Source organism: Podarcis melisellensis, assembly GCF_964234715.1.
Source record: "Podarcis melisellensis genome assembly, chromosome: 6".
NCBI classification, from domain to species: domain Eukaryota; kingdom Metazoa; phylum Chordata; class Lepidosauria; order Squamata; family Lacertidae; genus Podarcis; species Podarcis melisellensis.
Genome location: NC_138538.1, coordinates 26,691,422 through 26,712,800, shown reverse-complemented (window position 1 = coordinate 26,712,800; position 21,379 = coordinate 26,691,422). Strand labels below are relative to the sequence as shown.

The 21,379-nt window shown below is 42.5% G+C and overlaps 1 protein-coding gene across 6 annotated transcripts in view; it reads left to right on the top strand.

The window, feature by feature from the left end:
• Positions 1-20,357, top strand: part of SGK2 (serum/glucocorticoid regulated kinase 2) — a 34,336-nt gene extending 13,979 nt beyond the window's left edge. For 4 of the 6 annotated variants that reach the window (XM_081917114.1, XM_081917116.1, XM_081917115.1 and 1 more), the window contains 13 exons: positions 2,647-2,716; positions 4,142-4,196; positions 4,447-4,496; positions 6,947-7,004; positions 7,809-7,892; positions 9,036-9,167; positions 10,065-10,177; positions 10,945-10,981; positions 11,155-11,241; positions 13,203-13,298; positions 14,505-14,660; positions 16,779-16,868; positions 17,945-20,357. In XM_081917114.1, coding sequence (XP_081773240.1) covers positions 2,647-2,716; positions 4,142-4,196; positions 4,447-4,496; positions 6,947-7,004; positions 7,809-7,892; positions 9,036-9,167; positions 10,065-10,177; positions 10,945-10,981; positions 11,155-11,241; positions 13,203-13,298; positions 14,505-14,660; positions 16,779-16,868; positions 17,945-18,097 — 1,181 coding nt within the window. In that variant the 3' untranslated portion in view covers positions 18,098-20,357. Of the gene's footprint in view, positions 1-1,665; positions 2,459-2,646; positions 2,717-2,776; positions 2,927-4,141; positions 4,197-4,446; positions 4,497-6,946; positions 7,005-7,808; positions 7,893-9,035; positions 9,168-10,064; positions 10,178-10,944; positions 10,982-11,154; positions 11,242-13,202; positions 13,299-14,504; positions 14,661-16,778; positions 16,869-17,944 lie in introns of those variants that run through there. The other 2 variants (XM_081917119.1, XM_081917118.1) reach the window with 2 other exon arrangements.
• The last annotated feature ends 1,022 nt before the right edge of the window (positions 20,358-21,379 follow it).

Genomic DNA, 21,379 nt, shown 5'->3' with positions numbered 1-21,379 from the left:
TGGGGGACCCAATGTGATCACTAAGGCGGGGCTCTGCAGTTCAGGGTAGAGCACATGTGTCGCTTGCAAATGATCCCAGGTTCCTAGAATCTCCAGGTAGGACTCTCAAACCATGGTGAGAGTCAGTGGGGAACAGGGGTGGGGAGATTTGAGCCCAGGGGCCAAATACATCCCTCTAGTGCACTTTTGCCCTGGAGATTCACCCTTGGCTACTCTTCTCACTCCCACTCCTCACTCACTCCCACTCTCCCCAAATCACAGCTCTCACACAGGCCCTGAGATGCACCCTCCTTGAGTGGTTTTTTTCCTAACTGGAATGTATCCTTGAACTCCGATAATGCCTCCAGCTTGCCTAGAGGATACAGCAAGGCGATGTGCATCTTACAAAATTGCAATAAGCGCAATAAAAACATCAGTAAATATTGGTTGGTGAAAAGAAATTCTCATTGCAGAGTCCTGTCTGAATGACAGTATTTTTTTGGAGATGTCTAAAACAATGAGAGAATGATTCCTGCCAATCGCTTACTCCCCTGAGGTTCTTTCCGCCAATATTAAGAGTGGGGAAATGCAAGTAGTGCCCCTTGAAAGGATCTCAGTGATCAAGATGGAAAAGTATGCATTAATATTCATGAAAATGTGTTTATTAGGGGAGATTCACAGTAAAAATGTTGACATTCTTGTGATTTTCTTTTAACCGTGGCAAATTTCTGTGGAAATGTACATAACTCAGTTTAAGATTAGAGAAATGAGATGTTGAGAGAAACTGAAAATGACTTATTTGCCTGTCCCTAGGCTGGATCCCAGTTACATTGTAGGAGGACAGTTGGTGATGAACGTGAAGTTTATCCAAGTCAGGATGGAATCCTAATAAAGATGGATGTGGACCAGAGCAGTCTGGGAAAGTGAGGCTTTAGTGGACTCCATGTGAAATTTTTCACCGTAAAGTTGCAGCTGGAGTGAAACTTATGGTTTGTGTCCATCACATCTTGTGATTGATTATGCATGGCAGGGCTTACCTGCCCCCCTTCCAATATTTTATTCAAGTTGGCACCCCTGTCTTCACTTATGCTCAGCCTGTACATATGGATAGAGAACATGAATACATTGTGTGCCATTTAAGTTTTCATTGATCAGAGAATTGATGCACACACAATACTAGGTTCTGTCATTGAATATGGTCAATGACAAATGGGGCCTCCATGGTTAGCTGCAGTGTACTGTTGCTGGGAGCAAATAGAGTGTGGTACTATATCATGCCTTGCCTGAAATTCCAGGGCATGTTGCTGGTTATTGCTACAAGCAGAATGCTGGAGTAGAAGAACCCTTTTTTTAATTCTTCAAGCTCTTGAGTCAAAGTACAATGGGTTTCTTTGTGTTTTTCCCATAGCAAAACTGTCTTCTGAATAAGTTTGTTTTGATGCTCCTTTCTCAGGGCATCAGACCAGCAGTCTTATTTTATTGCTGTCTTTATTATGACAAAATGTGGGCAAAACAAATTCCACAGTAGGTTTCACTAGTTAAATATTCGGAGACGCTGTTCTGTCCTTTATTGGAAGAGACAAAATAAAAGACCAGGCAAATATCGCATGGGAGAACTTTATAAAATAAAGAAGGGCAGTAGCGCTCATTCACTCATGTTTCTCAGCAGCTGGAATCCAGAGAATGACTAGTGGCCAGTAATAGTAGCCTTATTCTCCACAAATCTGTTTAATTCAGTTTTAAAGTCATCCAGTTTGGTGACCATTCAGATTCTTCATTGTCCATTGCATATTTGCACATAGGAGGGAAGGGATTTTTTAAAAGCCTGCTTTTATGTTTTTCTCTCTCTCTTCCTCCTTCTGTGACATTGGCCTTGATCCAGCATTGTCAATATAACTGCAGCTATAATGGCAGGGCGGGAGGAACTGTGATTGTAGAAGAAAAGGCGAGTTTTCTTAACTAGATGGCTTCCTTTAGGTTATCCTGGTGAGGCTTCTTGATTGGACTGGAAGAAACTTCTGGTCCAGTCAATTTCACTCTTAAGGTAAATTTAACTTGCATAGGAACTTTCCTCGCTTCTGTGAATAGGTTGTGTTAATGCACTAAAACGAAACAAGCCAGCCCAGTTCTGTTCACCACTCTTTAATAGACAACCACAACAATTGCAGCAAAATCTATACAAGTCTACTGAATGTCTCACTGACCTGGGCATTTCAGCATTCTCCTTTGAGAAAGGAGGATAGTGCTTGTGCTGTGATGCGCAATGCATGTTCGTAAAATGCTTGGAAAGCTTTGAATGAGAGGGACTGAGCTTGTGCCAAGTATGATGTATCAAAGGGGCAGCTCCTCTGCCTTGTGATCTGTGTCTCACAGAAAGGCAGGACAATCCCGGGTAGTATCCTTGGAAAGAGAGGCTGTCGTTTACAGGACATCACTCGCTGGTTTCCGAATTTTGCTTCTGCACTCCTGTCCGAATCAGGTTAGAAGCTTCCTTTTGCAGCAACTGAGTCTCTTCCCTAGCTCCAATAAAGTTTGCTTATTTTGTTTTGTGGGTGGATGCATGAGAAGGGCAAGGTCAGTTCAGAACAAATGTATCTCTGTGTGTATTTCTTGTGATTGCTGCCAGTGGAACAGTTTGCTAACTTTTTCCTCCTCCCTTTCCTGTAGATCTCATAAAGCACGGGCGAGAGAGGTTAGAACAGACGATCAAGACCTCCAGTTCCAGACTGAGTTCCTAGTGAGTATAAGGCTCTTTCTATTAGGGGGTCACTGTCGCTTTAAAGCTGAGCTTGATCATAATCTCCCACAAGCAATAAGCAGTGAATTGAGCTGGCTGGCACGGGGTGTGTTGCAGAGGGAAGCATCTCTTGCACAAACTGGGACTTGTTGCTCAGTATGGCTTTGTTGCTCAACTCTGCTTCTGATGAAGGCTTTTACTCATGCAGATGTAAGTAACGCTGCTAAATGAGATGTTTCAAAATGAGATCCTTTTGAGCGGTGATGTCTATTCACAGCATGCTTTGAAATAAGGGGCTTCTGTGCAACTGTAGGACTTACAAAATAAGGGAAGGGGTTTGGGCTGCCTCGCAATCTCTTGTGGAGAGGGGTGGAGAGAGTATTAAATGTCAAAAGGTTTTGTCTTGTAACTTTCCTGCTAGGTAGAAGGGGAAGCTTGATGGTCAGGATTTCCCCTGGGGCTTTAATAGCAAGAGTGTTTTTCCCAGTGGCGTAGCGTGGGGGGTGCAGGGGGGGCCGGCCACACCGGGCGCAACATCTGGGGGTTAGGGTTAGGGGGCGCAAATCCACGGGTTAGGGGGCGCAAATCCACAGGTTAGGGGCGCAAATTACTTGCCTGACAACCCACGCTACGCCACTGGTTCTTCCTATCAGCATATCAGTAAGGGGGATGAATATTCACTTTGTTTATATTCATGTGCTACAGTTTGTGTCACCTGGTTTTGTTGGCTGATATTCCTTATTTGGTGGTGGGGGGAAAGGAATGTACAATATGAATGTTTATCTCCCACCAACTAATAAGGGGGACTAATTGCCACTTGGAGGTAGCCTTTGATCAGCAAAATGCTACAGATGGAGAAGGGTTGGACCCTTCCCCTTGATTCAATTTTGCCAGCTCCCAGGGGCTGCTTTTAAACTTTGAAAATGACACTGGCATTGTGTGGACTTTGGCCCCTAATTAAGGCACCTAGAATGGAGATATGGCATCAGAAATAGCACAGCATGCATAAACATCACATCTATAGTACCAGCTACTGTGTGCTAAAAGCAGGAAGGAGGACAGATAACTATTTTGCTGCTGATGGTTTTGTTTCTTACTGTCTTGCATGGAGACAGGAGAGGGGTTAATTCTGTGTCCATCTGGTATGCCGGCTGAGACCCTACCTGCCTGCGCACTGTCTTGCCAGTCAGATGGGCGGGTTACATCATCTGTATTCAGTAATAATAAAATCTCAGTTATGGGCTTGATAGAATACACACTTAATAAACCGCTCCCTCAGGTGTTATTTTTCCACCTATGGCTGACAACTTATCCCTCTAAGTTAGAATAACATCTGCGACTTGAGGGCTCTCCCTGTTGAGGCAGAGGCTAGAGTTGCCCTGCTCTCCACATCTCCGAAACTGACTGTTGTCTTGTTTTTCACAGTGCTGAAAGGGTTGCCACCTTAATGGACCGTTCCAAAAGCCAAGTTGACAGCCAGGTAAGGTCCAGGTACCTTCTTTCTTAAATGTATTTAGATAGTTCAAATATGAAGGTGGAGAATTTTAAGAAGCTCAGTTCCTTACCTGTCCAAGAGTGTCTGTGGGGAGGGGGACTGAAAAGCCTCATCCATTGCAGTAGGCTGTGCTGGTATGTATTTACTGTACCAGAAAGCTCCACCTTCTCTCACACTGTTGCTCAACCCTGGCGGTCTTAGCTAACATCAGCTCTGTACTTCTGTCATTTTTCAGCCTTCATCGCCAACGGACAACATCAACCTTGGACCTTCTGCTAACCCCAAGTAAGTGCACTAACCCCAAGTAAGGTAAAGGTAAAGGTACCCCTGCCCGTACGGGCCAGTCTTGACAGACTCTGGGGTTGTGCGCCCATCTCACTTAAGAGGCCAGGGGCCAGCGCTGTCCGGAGACACTTCCGGGTCACGTGGCCAGCGTGACATCGATGCTCTGGCGAGCCAGAGCCGCACACGGAAACGCCGTTTACCTTCCCGCTGGTAAGCGGTCCCTATTTATCTACTTGCACCCGGAGGTGCTTTCGAACTGCTAGATTGGCAGGCGCTGGGACCGAGCAGCGGGAGCGCACCCCGCCGCAGGGATTCGAACCGCCGACCTTTCGATCGGCAAGTCCTAGGCGCTGAGGCTTTAACCCACAGCGCCACCTGCGTCCCGCCAACCCCAAGTAAGTGCATGCAAAAGTCAACACATTTTGCAAGGTTAAGAAATGCAATGAAACTCTACTTCACTTTCCTTAATTTGCTCTTCTGAGATGTCTGGAGCTCCTGAATACATCTTCTGTTTGCAAAAGCAAAGTGTTGGATTGTAGGCAAGACAGGGTAATGGTGGGAGTTTTATTGTACCTTGGTGACATCACAGACACTAGCCAGTATATGGTCAAAATACATGAAACCCCACTCCTACCAGCACTCCAGGTAGCTGTGCCACTGTTAGCTGTGGGGGGGATCACGTATTTCCAGCAATGACATATTGCAGTTTGAGAGCTGGGAAAATGCAATGTCACTAAAACAAAAGCGCTTCCTCAAATTAAGACATTTATATTGTGTGCAACAAATCAATATTGTTCATAAAGGTTGCATAACAGCATCGATTGGGGTATTTGCTTGTTCTCACTATTCTTGTCACAACCCTTAACTCAGTAGGTGCTTGGGACATACTATATTGCAGTCACACAACAGCAATGGATGTACTAACTGTGAAGGAAAAAAATCTGTGTTTCTGTGAAGAAAATCGAATGCAATTGGTTATTGCAACGACATTCCTGCAACAAAAGCACAGCCTCAAGGGAAACATCCCCACTTATCCCAAAAATTGTGTGATCTATTTATCCTCCTAAAAATGCATTTGTCCTCCTGTTGCCCACCCCCACAAGCTGTGTAACCCCAGCACATACATCTCTCAAACAATGAAATATAAAGCCTTAGTATCAAGACAAGCCAATCTTCTTTTACTGGGGAGAGACGAAGAGCTCTAACTACACTCTTGATCAGAGATTGTGGGTCAGCTTTAATACTTTGGGAAACCTGGGTTTGTGAAATCCCCAGTCGCTCCTTCGTTCTCTGGCTGTGAGTTGTCTCCTACAAAGATGGGTGGGCATCAAGCTTGAGAACATCTGCTTTGCTTTTCCCCTAGAACCCCAAGATCCACTAGCTGGATCGAAATACAAAACAGTGGCTTAGAGACAAGGGACAGAGATTCATATAGAATTGAGGAAGAGGGCACATCTGGGTGCACTTTAGGCTAGACATTTGTTTGCAGTGCTGAGCTGATGGGCTTTTCAAACACATTCTGGGTATCCCCTCCAGCCTCAGATTTCTTTGTTATAGTGGACTAATTTAGGAGAAAGCTCCTACTGTATTGTTAAAAGAATTGGGAATCCAAAATCTTTGGTGATCTACTATGGATCACCCAGAGATCTATATTCTGCCCATCCCTGGTGTTGTTTTGGATTTGTTTGGAAGGAAGAGCCAGATAGAAATGTTGTTGTTGTTGATACAGTTCTAGGAGCTCTGAAACAGATTTGTGTGGAGTAGGACAGCTTTGGAATCCATGTTACGATCCCTCATGCTCATCTACTCCTAATAATTAGCATTTCCAGCAGGGGTGGGTAGCTGCAGCCCTTCAGCTGCTGTTTAGCTCCCAGCTCCCACCAGCTGCCAGTCAGCCTGGCAAATTTTCAGGGTTGATGGGAGTTGGAGTCCAACTACATCTGGAGGGTCACAGATTCCTCAGCCCTGGTACTCAAGTTTGGAAGCAAAGAGGGCTTCAGGTTTGTGTATACAGATAATCCCTAATACAATAGCCATTAACGCAAATATCCTTTCTATCATTTCCATGTGAGAGATTATTTTACTGTGTTTGTATCTGAAACTTTTGCTCCTATTTTCTGCGTGGTTTTCCTAAATATGTACCTTAAGCCACAAAAATGCACTAGTTGAACTCTTAGCCAAACAATCACCCAAGAGAATAGCAGGTTATCTGGTTATGAAGAGGTGAATGTCTGTAAGAATGGTAGTGGTAGTCAGCTGATGTTTACTCAGAATAGACCTATTGAAATTAATGAACATTTCCATTAATCTCCACTCTGAATAAACCTTAGCTGTGGTCTTTATCTGCCAGGACAGAATGACAGAATTGAGGAAGGGTTGCGGTGGGGAGAATCTAGCTGACTGAAGAAAAGAGCTTTGTGTTTTTTTACTCTGTTTCCTTTTTCTAACAGTGCCAAGCCAACAGATTTTGACTTCCTAAAGATAATTGGCAAAGGTAGCTTTGGAAAAGTAAGTGGCCTAGTTTGCAAGAATTTTATTTATTTACTTTCATTACTGTGTCAATGACACGTGGCAACCATCATCCCATTTCTTTTCCCACTTTGCTTTCATATGCATGGCTTCTGGTGCTTTTGAACTGGTGCCCTAAATTCTAGCATTTGTACCCACAATGTGATTCTTCCCCTCCCCATTTGTTATTGCTATTCCTGCTCTTTAGTCTGCCGCTCCCTTTTGCCATCTTAAAGTAAGGAGCTAGAATGCAATCTGGAGAACAGATCCTTCAAGGGACTCAGGGTGCTGAACCCAGGCCCCATCTTTATCTTCTTAACCATCCTGTTAAGTGACCATTATGGCTTAGCAGGCATTTGAACTAGAACTCCCTAAGTCTTAGCCTGACATGCTCTCTCACAGCATCTCACTGATACCTTTAAAGGGCCCATTTTAATAATGAAAGTCGTATTAAGAAGTTTCAATGCCATTCTCTTTTCAATTTTACTTTTGTGCCTAAGGTAGGGAGCAGTTACTGTGTGCAATGGATTAATTAGTGATAAGCTGCTGCTGCTCTTGATTATTGGAAATCCAAAAGATGTTCAGTTATGCATCGATTCACCCCAACACCAACACTAAATTGTTCCTCGGAATGGGGCCTGCTGATTGGCACAATGGAGGAAGCAAAGTCTCCCTGCCCTGTACATTGTGCAGCTGCCAACTTGGCATGCCACTGTAATGTGAACATAAAACACTGACCAATTAGTTAAGGACATGAAAGCTGGACACTTCTTTTACCCCCTCGGTTTTTCAATCCCGCTTCAGGTCCTTTTGGCAAAACGCAAATCTGATGGGAGGTTCTATGCTGTGAAAGTTCTGCAGAAGAAATCTATTCTCAAGAAAAAAGAGGTATATTTCAAAGGACTTTCAACAAATGAGTTTTATTACTCTCTCCCTATGCTCTGTATATCGTGCCCCCCTCTCTGTGTGTGCGTGAGAGATTCTATCTGTGTCTATATCTGCAGGAGCACAACTCTTAATAGCTCTTCAGGTGAATAATTTCTGGGCTTTGAGAGCTATTTTATACTTGCCATCTCCCTGGAGTCAGCTACATTCTTTAAAAAAAAAGTGTTTAAAATGCATTATAACACTGTGACACTAGATGGCGCTGTGGAGTTCTGTCTTTCAGCAACGTTATTTCACATTACGAAGTTTACAACACGTTACAATGCGTTTTCCTGAAACGTTTTTTGCTTGTGTCTAGATCCAGCCTCTATCCTAACCAAAAAACATGGTCTGCCATTGGTGAACTGCATCACATTGGTCTGAGGGCCAAACTGCACACAACACTAAATGTGTCCCTTGTAGATGAATGAATTGTTCTTCTTTCTTTCTTTTACTCTATAAATTGCACTTGTGGGGGTCTCAGGGATGGAAAAAGAATCCATTTCAAATCCATTTCAAACCTGACTGTGCTTCATTGAGCTTCTGCTTATGTCTGAGCACCCATGCATTTATTTTTCTTTTTAAAGCCTGACTAATTATATGCAAAATTATACATACATTATACTTGTCATATGCATGAGAGTCAGCCCTTGTAGTATAATGAGCATTTTCATACAGTTGTATGCATTGTTGTATGTATGTATAATAATGCAAATAATATACGAGAATATTTTGCATTTTTGTTGGAGCCAGCAAAACAACCCCCCTCTCTTCTTGTTGAGATCAAAGAGTAAGGTGGGAATTAGAAAAATAAAATTGGTGTATAGAAGCTGATCATTAAGATTTTCAGAAAATCCCATCCATGGCTCCAGTTAGGACCCCAGCTCTCACTCGGGGGGAGGGAGGGGGTGTAACCATTTTCTCCCATGCCAGAGATCCATTTAAAATTCCTCCTTCCCTTGAAGTTGCTGTTAGGCTTTGCTAAAGACATTTATGTATATGTGTGTGACTGTAGTGAATTTAATTTTGAAACAAAACAAAACTTGATCTGTGAACTTAGCCCTTCCTCCCTCCCTCTCTTTCTCTCTCTGTCTCGGTTCTTCATAGCAAAATCACATAATGGCAGAACGCAATGTGCTCCTGAAGAATGTGAAACACCCTTTCCTTGTGGGGCTCCACTATTCCTTCCAGACCAAAGAGAAACTATACTTTGTACTGGACTATGTAAATGGAGGAGAGGTGAGTGAGTGTCAGTTTTTTGCATCACGCAGAGCATTGGGTTCTGTCAGTGCTATCATTCTGGGCTTTACCTTCAATGTGAATAGGTGCAATATTAAAAGTCTTCTGAATGATTTGGCATATGTTCAGTTCTAGTTATCATATTTAATACGCTGTACCCCTGTGGTCTTCAACTTTTTCAATCTTAGGACTACTTACTTATTCATTCATTTAGACCATTTGTACACCACTCTTCAGCCAAAATATCTCCCAAAGAATCTTACAAACAATCAAAATAAGGCAGTCCCTGCCAGCAGGCTTACAATCTTAACAAAACATGACAGACAAGGGAAAAGGGACAGTGAGGGATGTTAGAGAATTCCAACGAAAATGGAAACAGGTGAAGAAATTGCTTGTGGTCACTTTTTCATCCCGTATCAGGAATGGAAATTGGTCTACTGAATGTGATTGATATTTATTGTTGTTCTTGCAAATGATACATCACTGATTGCATTCTCTCCCCCCCCCCCCATTTGCACTGAAATGAATGGTGTAGAACAACATAATGACAACATAATGTATGTAATTAATTACATAATTTATATAAGCTACATAATTTCCCCAGCCCAGTGCATCCAGATGTCTTGTACTGCATCTCTGATGGGAAGAGTTGAGGTTCAAAACATCTGGAGGGCACCAGGTTGCTGTGTTCCTGAAGTAGCCGAGGAATAGGGCACCGGGTTGAATACTGAATACTTGGTATTCCATGAGTGTGGAATAATGAAGCTGTTTTCTGAGGAAAGTGTGTCAAATCCAAAACCCTGTTATAAGCAACCTGTTAAGTCTCTTGATTCAGGCATAGAGGTACTTACGGAATAAGTTTTCTCCAGCCTCAAATTCTCCCATCTTGGTTCATAGCTCTTCTTCCATTTGCAAAGAGAACGTTGCTTCTGTGAACCTCGAGCCCGATTCTATGCAGCTGAAATGGCCAGTGCGGTGGGCTACCTCCATTCACTGAACATCATCTATCGGTACAGTATTTTTGCAATAACAGTAGGTAGCTTTAGTAAGATATATTAAGATGTTTCATAGGAAGCAATTTCAATAATGCTGCTGCTGCTGTGATACATTAAGGTTGGAGTGTATTTTTTTTCCAGAATAGTGTTGCCTTTAAAGAATATAAAATTTTAACTCTTCTTTTTTTAAATAAAGAAAAGTTTGGAATGTCAACCTCCCCACCCCACCTCGGCCACTAAAGAGTTGATGAACTAGATTAGTAGTGGTCAAGAGGCAATCCTCCATATCACTAACCATTCCCTGTTTGTCCTAATGTGTTTCTTTCCCACCCCAGAGCCACTTAACAGGGGGGTGGGAAACCTATACCCCTCTTGTTGTTGGACTACAGCTCCCATTATTCCTGGCAACTGGCCATGTTGGCATGGGCTGATGGGAGCTGGAGTCTTACACAGCAGTGCAATTTTCCATCACTTTTTTATTGGCCCCTTCAAGGTTAGAAGAGTAGCAGGATGTCTGCACTAAAAAGTGTGGCATAATGACCAAACATTGTGCCAATGAACAGATGGTCTAGAAACGCTAGAAAATAAAGCAAGTGTATAAGAAAACTGATTTCATTGGCATGTGAAAGGTAACTTTGGAGACTTTTTGGAATCTGCAAGATGTAATTCTTTTGACAGATACATCTAAGCACTTGAAGCTGGAGAGGAGGATTCCCTGAAATCCCACCAGATTTTAATCACCATATTCCCACCTCCCTTATTCTCTTTCCTCCTTTCTTTAGGGACTTGAAACCTGAAAATATTCTCTTGGATTGCCAGGTATGTATTTATGGATTCTTGCGCATCACTGTGTGATCTACTTCAGTTGTTATTTGTTGGTAGGAAAAGTTTTGTAATTATACTGGGACAACCAAGTCAAATAGGAATGCAAAAGTGGCAAAATATGGAATACAGCTTCCTAAGGAGCTCAGTATTTCTCCTTTTTCTTTTAGGGCCATGTTGTACTGACTGATTTTGGACTTTGCAAAGAAGGAATGGAGCCAGAGGAAACAACATCTACTTTCTGCGGCACCCCAGAGGTATGATTATGAAAACACGTCTATGTGTTTCAATAGGTGATTTCGTCTCTGCTTTGACTTTTCCAAGGAACTGAGCACCACCACTGAGAATGGACTGTGCCAGCTGAGTAGGCTTTTTAGTCCTGTAGGCTTACACGGAGTAGCCCCTACCGATGTTGTTGTGCCATGGCACACAATGCAATTCTCTAAATCTGGGATCACGAAACTTTGTGGTCATGGGCATTGTGGTACTATCAGACACCCCTTGGTACCTGCCAAAGCCCTCTGCCCCTCTCAAGTTGTGATTTATTTATTTTTAATTCAGGTTAGGTGTTCGTTCTTTTTTTCTTTTTTTAGAATAAGTGACAGTAAGATTTATGGAAAATGAAATGCAAGTAACAGCCAGATACCCATGCTATTATGGGACCCATATGGAAATGCATTGCCTGTTTTCTGCTTGCCCATTTGTTTTGCCTGATTTTTTTGTGGGGGGTGTTGCAGGATGTTTTGACTGCTTTGGTTTTTCGGGGGTTGGCTGTTTGTTGGAAGGTGCTTTTTGTTTGGGGGTTGCTGTTTTTTAAAAAAATCTGTGTTTGTTTTGAAGTGTGGGTAGATGTTTTGCTTATTGTTTGCCCTTTTTCCATATGTGAAATGGGTATTCTGTGGTGCCCATGACACTTACTTACATTTCTTAATGTGCTACCTGGCCCCCAAAAGTTGAAGATGTTATGTACTGAAGTTCTCACCCTGGGCCAGCAGGGGGATACTGTAGATAGTTTTTATTCAGGTCCACATATGCAAATAAGGGATTGAAAGTGACGTTCAGTGATTGGATAGTTACAGAAAGTGGTTACTGTGTTGTTGTAGTGGAGCTCTATATAAGCAGGCTGGCTGAACCCTTCAGTTTAGTTCTATTCTGGCCTGTGAATAAACAAGAGCTGTTTGAAGAATCGCTGTGTCGTCTGATATGTTCACCTACAACTTAACAGAGGACATCTGCTCTAAATCTAAAACAAACAACAGTCAAAGGACTGAATCTGAAGCTGCAAATTGGTCCCCTTCTCTTCTCTGCCAGTTGTGTGAACTCTGTAGGGACAGTGAACATCATGAGCTGAAGTAACTTATAATTCTGTTAAGAGGAGCTGAAAGTGTCAAAACTATGAAGTAAGGCCTGAATTGGAGGTGTGAGGCTATGCTCCCATTTAAAACATGCTGGGTAATCTTTTAACAAGCCACAGCAAAAACAAAAAAGGGTTGTTCAACTTAACTTGAAACTGGATGGGTTGAATTTCTCCTATCCTTTTTCCTCCCTACCCCCTACTTCAGTAAAAATTTAGAAGCACTAATGTTAATAACAGGGGTAGGGAACTTGTGGCCCTACAAATGTTGTTGGCCTCCCATCAAACCCAGCCAGCGTGGCCAATGGACAGGGATGGTGGGAGTTGTATGTTTTCATTTGAAAACACGAGGCAACAGTCTGTCACATAAAGAAGATTGAATCCTCCAGATGTTGCTGGGCTACCAATCAAGGATACATATGTGACGCTGTGGTCTAAACCACTGAGCCTCTTGGGCTTGCTGATCGGAAGGTCGGCAGTTCAAATCCCTGTGATGGGGTGAGCTCCCGTTGCTCTGTCCCAGCTCCTGCCAACCTAGCAGTTCAAAAGCACCTCAGTGCAAGTAGATAAATAGGTACCGCTGCGGCGGGAAGGTAAACGGCGTTTCCGTGTGCTCTGGCTTCCATCACGGTGTCCCATTGCGCCAGAAGCAGTTTAGTCCTGCTGGAAAGCTGTCTGTGGATAAACCCTGCCTCCTTTGGTCTGAAAGCGAGATGAGCGCCGCAACCCCATAGACGCCTTTGACTCAACTTAACCATCGAGGGGTCCTCTACCTTTTTCACCTTACCTATGTGGCTTCTGGAAAGTTACTGGGACACTTCGTGGTGGTGTGCTCTGTTTTTAAATCTTCTTGTCCTTTCACAGTATTTGGCTCCAGAAGTGCTGAAGAAACAGCCCTATGACAGAACTGTAGACTGGTGGTGCCTTGGAGCTGTTCTCTACGAAATGTTGTTTGGTTTGGTGAGCTTTCAAAAACTGACGTTGCTTTTGCAGGCAACAGTTCAAGTGCTGAAAGTGGTTTGAAAGAGAATCCTAAGCTGTGGGCAAGCCGATTTAGACCACAGGCAACAGTGGGACAAACGGCTTTTACAGGTGGTTTGGAGCAACAGAAAAAGCTGCCATCCTGTTTAACCAGATGCAAAAAGCAGAGGTGTTTATACCCATTTACAATGATCCCTCATTCAAGCCACTTTCAGCTCTCCGGGAAGAAGTCCACCCCACCCCCGGCCTCTTTAATAATGCTATAATCCAGAGACATTCAATGAAGCTGAATGTTGGGGAGACACAGGAAGCACAGAAACAACAAAGTTTGAATACGGAATTTGCTACCACAAGGTGTGGCAATGGTCACCAACTTGGACAGCTTGAAAAGGGACTTCGACAAATTCACAGGCTTCTGATGGCTACTGGTTATGGTGGCTACATTGCCTCCAGTATCAGATGCAATATGTTGTTGTTGTTTAGTTGTGTCCGACTCTTCGTGACCCCATAGGTGCAATATGCCTGCCTCTAAATACCATTTGCTGTGAATCACACGTAAGAGAGGGCTATTGCAATCATGTCATCCTTGCAAGCTTCCCTTAGGCACTTGTGGGAACAGAACACTGGACTTTGATCCAGCAGAAGTTTGTCATATGCTAACTCACACTAGTCTTACACTATTGACACGAGTCTGGCTCCTCCTTACTCCTCTGTGCCAGTGGAATTAGCTCAATTAGCCCAGGCATAGCTATGTTTTGGGTACAAAAGTTGATCGTTCAGCAGCTGCAGACACTGCCCTGTATCTGACTGTTGATTTGTGTTTGTAGCAATCTGTTGCAAACAGTGTCACAAATTGGTGCACCATATATGAACCGTAATTATATGATTCCCAGCTGTGTTTGCTACCTTTTGCTTGAATGTAGGTTAGACTGAGGTTGCGTTAATAAAACAGAGCAAGCTGTGGACTGCATGCTTAGTCATTGCTAAGCAACTGAGGATTTATCTGAAACATTCCAAACAAAAATTTAAGAAGTACTATCCCCTCCGTTTCCTAGCTCTCCTGTTGAACTGTAGGAAAAAAACAACTAGCATGAATTTGATGTCTCTGCAATATTGCAATGCATGCTTATGCAACTTGACTTTTCTCCTTCTTCTTCTTCTCCCCTCCCACTTCTCTCCTATCAGCCTCCGTTTTACAGCCGGGATGTGTCTCAGATGTATGATAATATTCTGCACAAGCCACTTCAGATTCAAGGAACCAAGACCATAGCAGCTTGCGATATCCTGCAGGGACTTCTCCATAAAGATCAGAAGAAGAGGCTGGGAGCCAAGACAGACTTTGTACGTTTAGAGCGCTAGTCACCATTACTCATTCCTTGTTTTCGCTAAGAATTTCATCCTTCCCTGAGAGAGCAATATTTCAACACCTGTTGAAGCACCTGCAGCCTCCCATTTTCTTTGTCAGTTATTGGCTGATCTGCACTGTCCCCTGTCATCTTTGCTGCTCTCTTGTCAGGTTGTCTCCACCTCCTTCACTTTTGTCCTTCTGCCTTGCATTGATTGCAAAACCCCTAAGATGTGACCATGTCATTTCTATGTTTTAGGGGACTAGAGACTCTGCTGCTGCTGTGTAATCAATGTTTCATATTAGCAGCTAGCAGTGGGTGAATCTGTCAGTCTTGGTTTCTCTCAATTTCTCATTTTCCGTCATTAAATTCAGTCTTTCGCATCAGTTTACATAAAAAAAAGGCATCATGAAAATTAATTGGCATTTTAGCATGAATTTCTCCCAACACATTTGTATGGAATTTCTCCTAATATTTTTGCAAACCAAAATGCATTTTGCATCTTGTTTTCCTTAATATATGCATTTTTATGCACGCTTTGCCCTAGTATATGCAAATTTTGCACACATTATTTGACTGGAGAACTGCACTGCAAAATTTGTAGAAGTGCGAATTCTTTGGGTGCATTGGAAAGGGTGAATGAAATAGATTCACTTTTAAATGTGAACTGAACTGAAATTCTTTTCCCATTCCTTTTCCCATTCCTGTTAGCAGCAGTGATAATAACTCCAAGGATAATAACTCCTCCAGACTGGTATTTTTTTTAAAATGTGGATATATTCTCCATCATGCCATGGGCACAATAACAGTACTTTAGTGGTGGGTTTATACAGACTCGGGACACAGGTGGCGCTGTGGGTTAAAGCCTCAGCGCCTAGGACTTGCTGATCGAAAGGTCGGCGGTTCGAATCCCTGCTGCGGGGTGCACTCCTGTTGCTCGGTCCCAGCGCCTGCCAACCTAGCAGTTCGAAAGCACCTCCGGGTGCAAGTAGATAAATAGGGACCGCTTTCTAGCGGGAAGGTAAACGGCGTTTCCGTGTGCAGCTCTGGCTCGCCAGAGCAGCGATGTCACACTGGCCATGTGACCCGGAAGTGTCTCCGGACAGCGCTGGCCCCTGGCCTCTTAAGTGAGATGGGTGCACAACCCCAGAGTCTGGCAAGACTGGCCCGTACGGGCAGGGGTACCTTTACCTTTACCTTATACAGACTCATTCACATATCATTCTGCTATATTAGTTGTTTCGCAGTGTTCCTCCAATGTTACTCTATTATTGCTATCTGGAAGGGCACTATTGCACTTTGATGCAACAAAAGTGGGACCAAAAACATGGGGACATTTTATACCACAGCAGGTATTTATGAGATATGCACTGATTGAAAATGAAGCAATGAGTGGTATTCAACTAAGTTTTACTTACAGCAGACTCACTGAAATGAGTGAACATGGCTAAGTTATGCCCAGTAATTTCAATGGGTTTACTCTGAGTAAAAACTGAAATAGCTGAATACCACCCAGTATGTACACACCAAAGCTTTTGAAAGCAGGACCACGTATAACTGCTCTGATACCATCATGAGCACAAATCATCATGAATGCACCATAAAAAGGATGTCTGGACGAGGAGAAGCAGTATGGGGATAAGATCAGAGTAGGCAACACATTCAGTACAGAGGGCTACTGCTAACTTTCATAGTTAGCAGTATTTAATTGGCTGCTAGTGATCGCTTTCCTTGCATACTATGATACTTGAAAATATGTCGACATTTTCATATGCATTTCTTGCTTTGCCCACATTGCAGCTTGATTTCGTATGTCGGTGCTGCTTTCTCTTGATTAATGTACTGTTTTTGGAAATGATATGCCTGCAAATACATATTGCTGACTGTGTTTACAGAAAGTTGTGTTCACCTGAGCTCTGCAGAAGGGAAATGCTTAAGAGATCTCAGATGAGCTGAGAGATGGCCATGGTGGTGCTGTTTTTTTTGAGGGGGGTGGGGATGCATGGAAATTTAAACGTACAGGTTTTTGTGAGTAGATACAAGTGAATGTGCCCAACATCTAAGTTCTAAGAATTTATGGCTTACTCTGGAGTGACATTCATTTTCTTCACAGCTTGAGATAAAGAACCACGTGTTCTTCAGTCCAATAAACTGGGACGACTTGTACAGTAAGAGGATCACACCTCCATTTGACCCTAAAGTGGTAAGTGGAAAGTTTTCTATTTCGTAACGCTGAATAGAGACTGGGCATTATTTATTTTGAGCTGTTTTATCCCGCTTTTCAGGAGAAAATGCTTCTAGAGCAGCTTACAGATAGCAAGGGGTAAGACAGTTCCTGCCATCAAGCCTGCAGTCTAAAAAGACACAAGAGGAAAATGGATGGGGTAGCAAGGTAGCAAGTTCAGGCACTGCTTCTTTTTGTAATAACCAGCTGGAATTGAACAATTTGGATAGCATGAGCCAAGAGTTGCTAGTATTTTCAGTGGAGCCAATGGAGAGCCCTTGTTGTCCCATCTTCCCCTTTCCTAGAGCTTGATGGAATTCCGCAGTTGGGGGAGGATCCTGATGGAACATTAAGAAATGCTTAAAGAGATCACCTGCTCCATCTTCTTTTAGGATTTCTGGGGCAGAACCTCCACCTCTCCCCAAGATCATACAATCCAAGGCATGGTAACTTGTGGTTCTTCAGATGTTGCTGGACTATAAATCCCACCCTCTTTGTCCATTGGCCATGCTCATTGGGGCCAGGGGGAGCCGGCATGCAACAACAACATCTGGAATGCCACAGGTTCCTCATGCCTGATATAACTGGTCAGGGAGCTTCCTGACTTCATAGGATTGTAGAGTTGGAGGGGATTCTGATGGCCATCTAGTCCAACCACTTGTGATGCAGGAATCGGAGCTAAGCTTGCAATATGCTGGCCAAGTCCAAGCATCATAGCCATGTGTTGGTCATTGGGGTTGCATAATATCATTTGCCTCTCAACCAGGGTTGGAAATAGTATCCAGTTCTGGTTTAGAAGAGCCATAGTTTGCTCAGGCTTCACATAACATAACAATTGCCCTCGTGTCCTGTCTGTGGGCTTTCAGCAGGTATCTGGTTGGCCAAAGTGGAAAATACAATGCTGGACTTGACAGGCCTTTGGTCTGATCCAGCAGGGATCTTCCTATGTTACCATCTCCTCTCTCATTGATAATAATAAAAAACAGTATTAGTATTGCTGTCATAAGCTGAGGCTTGCAGAATAGAGAAAAAATAACTTGCTGTTCCTTTTCAAGGCTGGTCCTGCTGATCTACGGCATTTTGACCCAGAATTTACTCAGGAAGCGGTCTCCAGCTCCATCATCCGTACCCCCGACTTTGCTACCAGTAGTTGCAGTGCAACAGATGCTTTTTTGGGATTTTCTTATGCACCAAATGATGAAGACTAAAGCAACCTATGTCAACAAAGCTTGAGAAACCCAGTTTTTGCTCTCCATTTAAACAGAGAGGAAGCCACTACCCTCTGACTAATCTTCTAACTGGAACAGAACCAAGCTTTCCTTCCATGACATATAAGACCTCATAATGTGAATGCTCCTCTAAAGGAGGAAATATTGATTATTCTAAATAGAATTGTTTTATTTGTACAAACTTGAACACATTTAATGATACAATCTTGTGCCAAAATTGATGTCCTCTTATGAGAATGCAGGCTAACCTGTTTGAATTGCCACCCAAGGTATTCTGGATAACCAGCTGTTCTGGGCTCAGTGGGTTTATAGTAGGTACACTACCTGTTCAGATATTTTGTCACCTTAGTTTGTGGTTCACCTCTATTGGGTCCATGTTCTGGCTACATACTCTTAGGGAGTAGCCAATGTAGTTCATACGTTGTTGGACTACAGTTCCCATTATCTCCAAGCTTTGGACATGCGAGCAGGGGATGATGGGAGTTGTAGTCCAACAGCATTGGCTGCTACAGGGGATTCTTAGAAAAGACCTTTGGAAGAGAATCCAGGAATCCCCTCCCCAATTCCTTGTAGCTGGTCCTTTTACAGCTTTTGCACAGAACTGTGTATTTCCAAATTGATTGCCTCTGGAGCTTTCTTTCTTTCTTTTTTCCTTTCAGTATTATGAACCACAGGTGATGCCACCTACAATTTGCATGAGTGTTTCTTTTCACAGCTGAAAGCATTGCTCTCCAGCTAAATGGCACTGATGGGGAGCAGCTCTATCGCACCACACCTGTGCTAGATATAGTGATTTGTGATTTTAACTTGGAAATGTTGATAGCACACTGCTTACATTTTTAGTAATTGTATTTATTTCCCCCTTTTATCTGGAAGGTGTGTAGTGATAAGCATCTGGTCATAACTACCTCTTTACTGCATAGATAGAGAACAGCCAATGGATTTTCTTTTTACGAAGATAAAGTAAGGAAAAATATAGCTCTGTTTTTTTAAAAGACCTGCCTATTAAGAACTCCTGAGCAGAGATGAATTGTACCAATGTGTGATCTTTTATTTACAAAACTGAGAGCTGGTGCAACTATAGCTGCCACAGGGAGTAGTGTCATAACCCTCGTTTTATACAAAATTGTTACCTGTCCCAGGATGTTTCTATGGAACCCGTTAATCATTGATCTCTTAGTCAATATCATTTAAAATTATATATTCTTCTTATGCTGGTAAGGGATCTTCCTACAAAACATGGATATAAAGGTATTGGATTAAGTAACATAGCAGGCTGATTCTGGAAATAAATTTCCCCTGCTACCAGCTAAAGGTAAAACACATCCACCCTGATGAATTATGAAGGTGGGATGTGTTGAGGTGACTAGAATAGGCTGCCAGTATACATATAAGCACAAGTGTGAATGTCATTGCCAACCTGAAATAATGCAGAATGATAATTTTTATTTTGCTGTTTAAAACAGCACAAGGATCAAGGTGCAAACTTGGGGTGTGGAGGATTCAACTATGATAATATATACTACAGAAATAACTGCCAGTTTTGGTGCCTTTGTACCTCTTAAACACCTGCCTTTAAAAACAAAACACTATGTCGATGTTTAGCTTGAAAAGCATCCACCATCTCTGTGCATTTTAATTTTTAGACACTATGGATGTTTAGATATGTGTTAAGAAATGTGTCTAGTGTCCAAGCTTGCTGTGGGATTTTCTTTTTGCTTGCTTGCTTGCGTTTGTTGTCAAGGCTATGGTGGGGGAAAATATAATAGTGCTTGCATGACTGCTCCTCTTTGAGTGTCGTGGATATGCTGATATAACTCCATAATCATGTTGAAAAATCCTTGCATTTTCTCTTATGTTCTCTTCCTAACCCCAGTTTTTATTTTGTTGAATATTTAAGAGTTTAATAAATAAAATAATATATTTTAAAGCAAACTGTTGCATGACTGATAAAAAACACAGTGGGTGTTTTTTATGGTAATGTTTAGGTGGCTGTGTAAAAAGTAACCATATTTTTCTGTCCTTTTTAATATCTGTCCAAGATCTTAAGTACTAAATGCAAACCAGACAGTAAAGGGAACAACAAGGTTCCTTAATACTCACCATTTAACTGTGTACACATCAGCCTAGTTAAGTTACCTTTCCCTACACTGGAATTCCAACCCCCGCTCACAGACTTAATTAATATTTCTGGGAGTCTCAGCAAAGCACTTAATAAACTTTTTTGGTATTCTACAAATTGAAGCACATTGCTTGTTTTAGTAAGCATAGTCTTGCCTTTCTAATGTGACGTATCTGCTTTTTCTTTAACAGCTGCAAAATAATATTTGCATCATTGTATGGAAGCAAACATCGCTTCCCTTTCACTCTTAATGATACCCGATGAAACCCTTAGGAGCACACATCTGACAAACTTACCAATAAATAAATATACAAGTAGGGAAGCAGAATTGTTACTAGTGATAATCATTTTCACAGGTTAGTTAACCAGCAAAATGCAACTAATGAAAACTAAAGCTGTCCTCAGAAAGGATATTCTGGAGTTCAAAAAGTTTCAAAAAAGGGCAACCAAAATTATCAAGGGGGTGGAAGAACTCCCCTATAAGGAAAGTTTGCAGCCTTTGGGACTTTTTAGTTTAGAGGAAAAAATGAAGAGGTGACATGATAGAAATTTATGGATGGCATGGATACAGAAAGGTTTTTCTTCCTCTTCCATAATATTGTGTACAGCCAATGAAATTGAATGTCGGGAGATTAAGGACAGCTGAAAGAAAATATTTCATGCAGTGCATAGTTAAACTATGGAGCTATAATGGCTTTCATATACAATTAGACCTCCATGAATCTGTCTCACAATGTCTACTAGCGGTGGTGGAGGCAGTATGCTTCTGAACACCAGTTAATGGAAATCACAGTTTTCCCACAAGCACCTGGATATTGGACTAGATGGGCCACAGGCCTGACCCAATGCTTTTTCTTATCCTCACCTGAAAACACACAAGGTAGTCTTGAGAGAATAGTAGTATTGGAGTAGTATTGGAGAATAATTGAAATGGGTTGGGATTCAGTTCCCTAGCCTACATGTTTTGCAATACAGTGGTACCTCAGGTTACAGACACTTCAGGTTACAGATGCTTCAGGTTACAGACTCTGCTAACCCAGAAATAGTACCTCGGGTTAAGAACTTTGCTTCAGGATGAGAACAGAAATCGTACTCTGGCGGTGCGGCGGCAGTGGGAGGCCCTATTAGCTAAAGCGGTG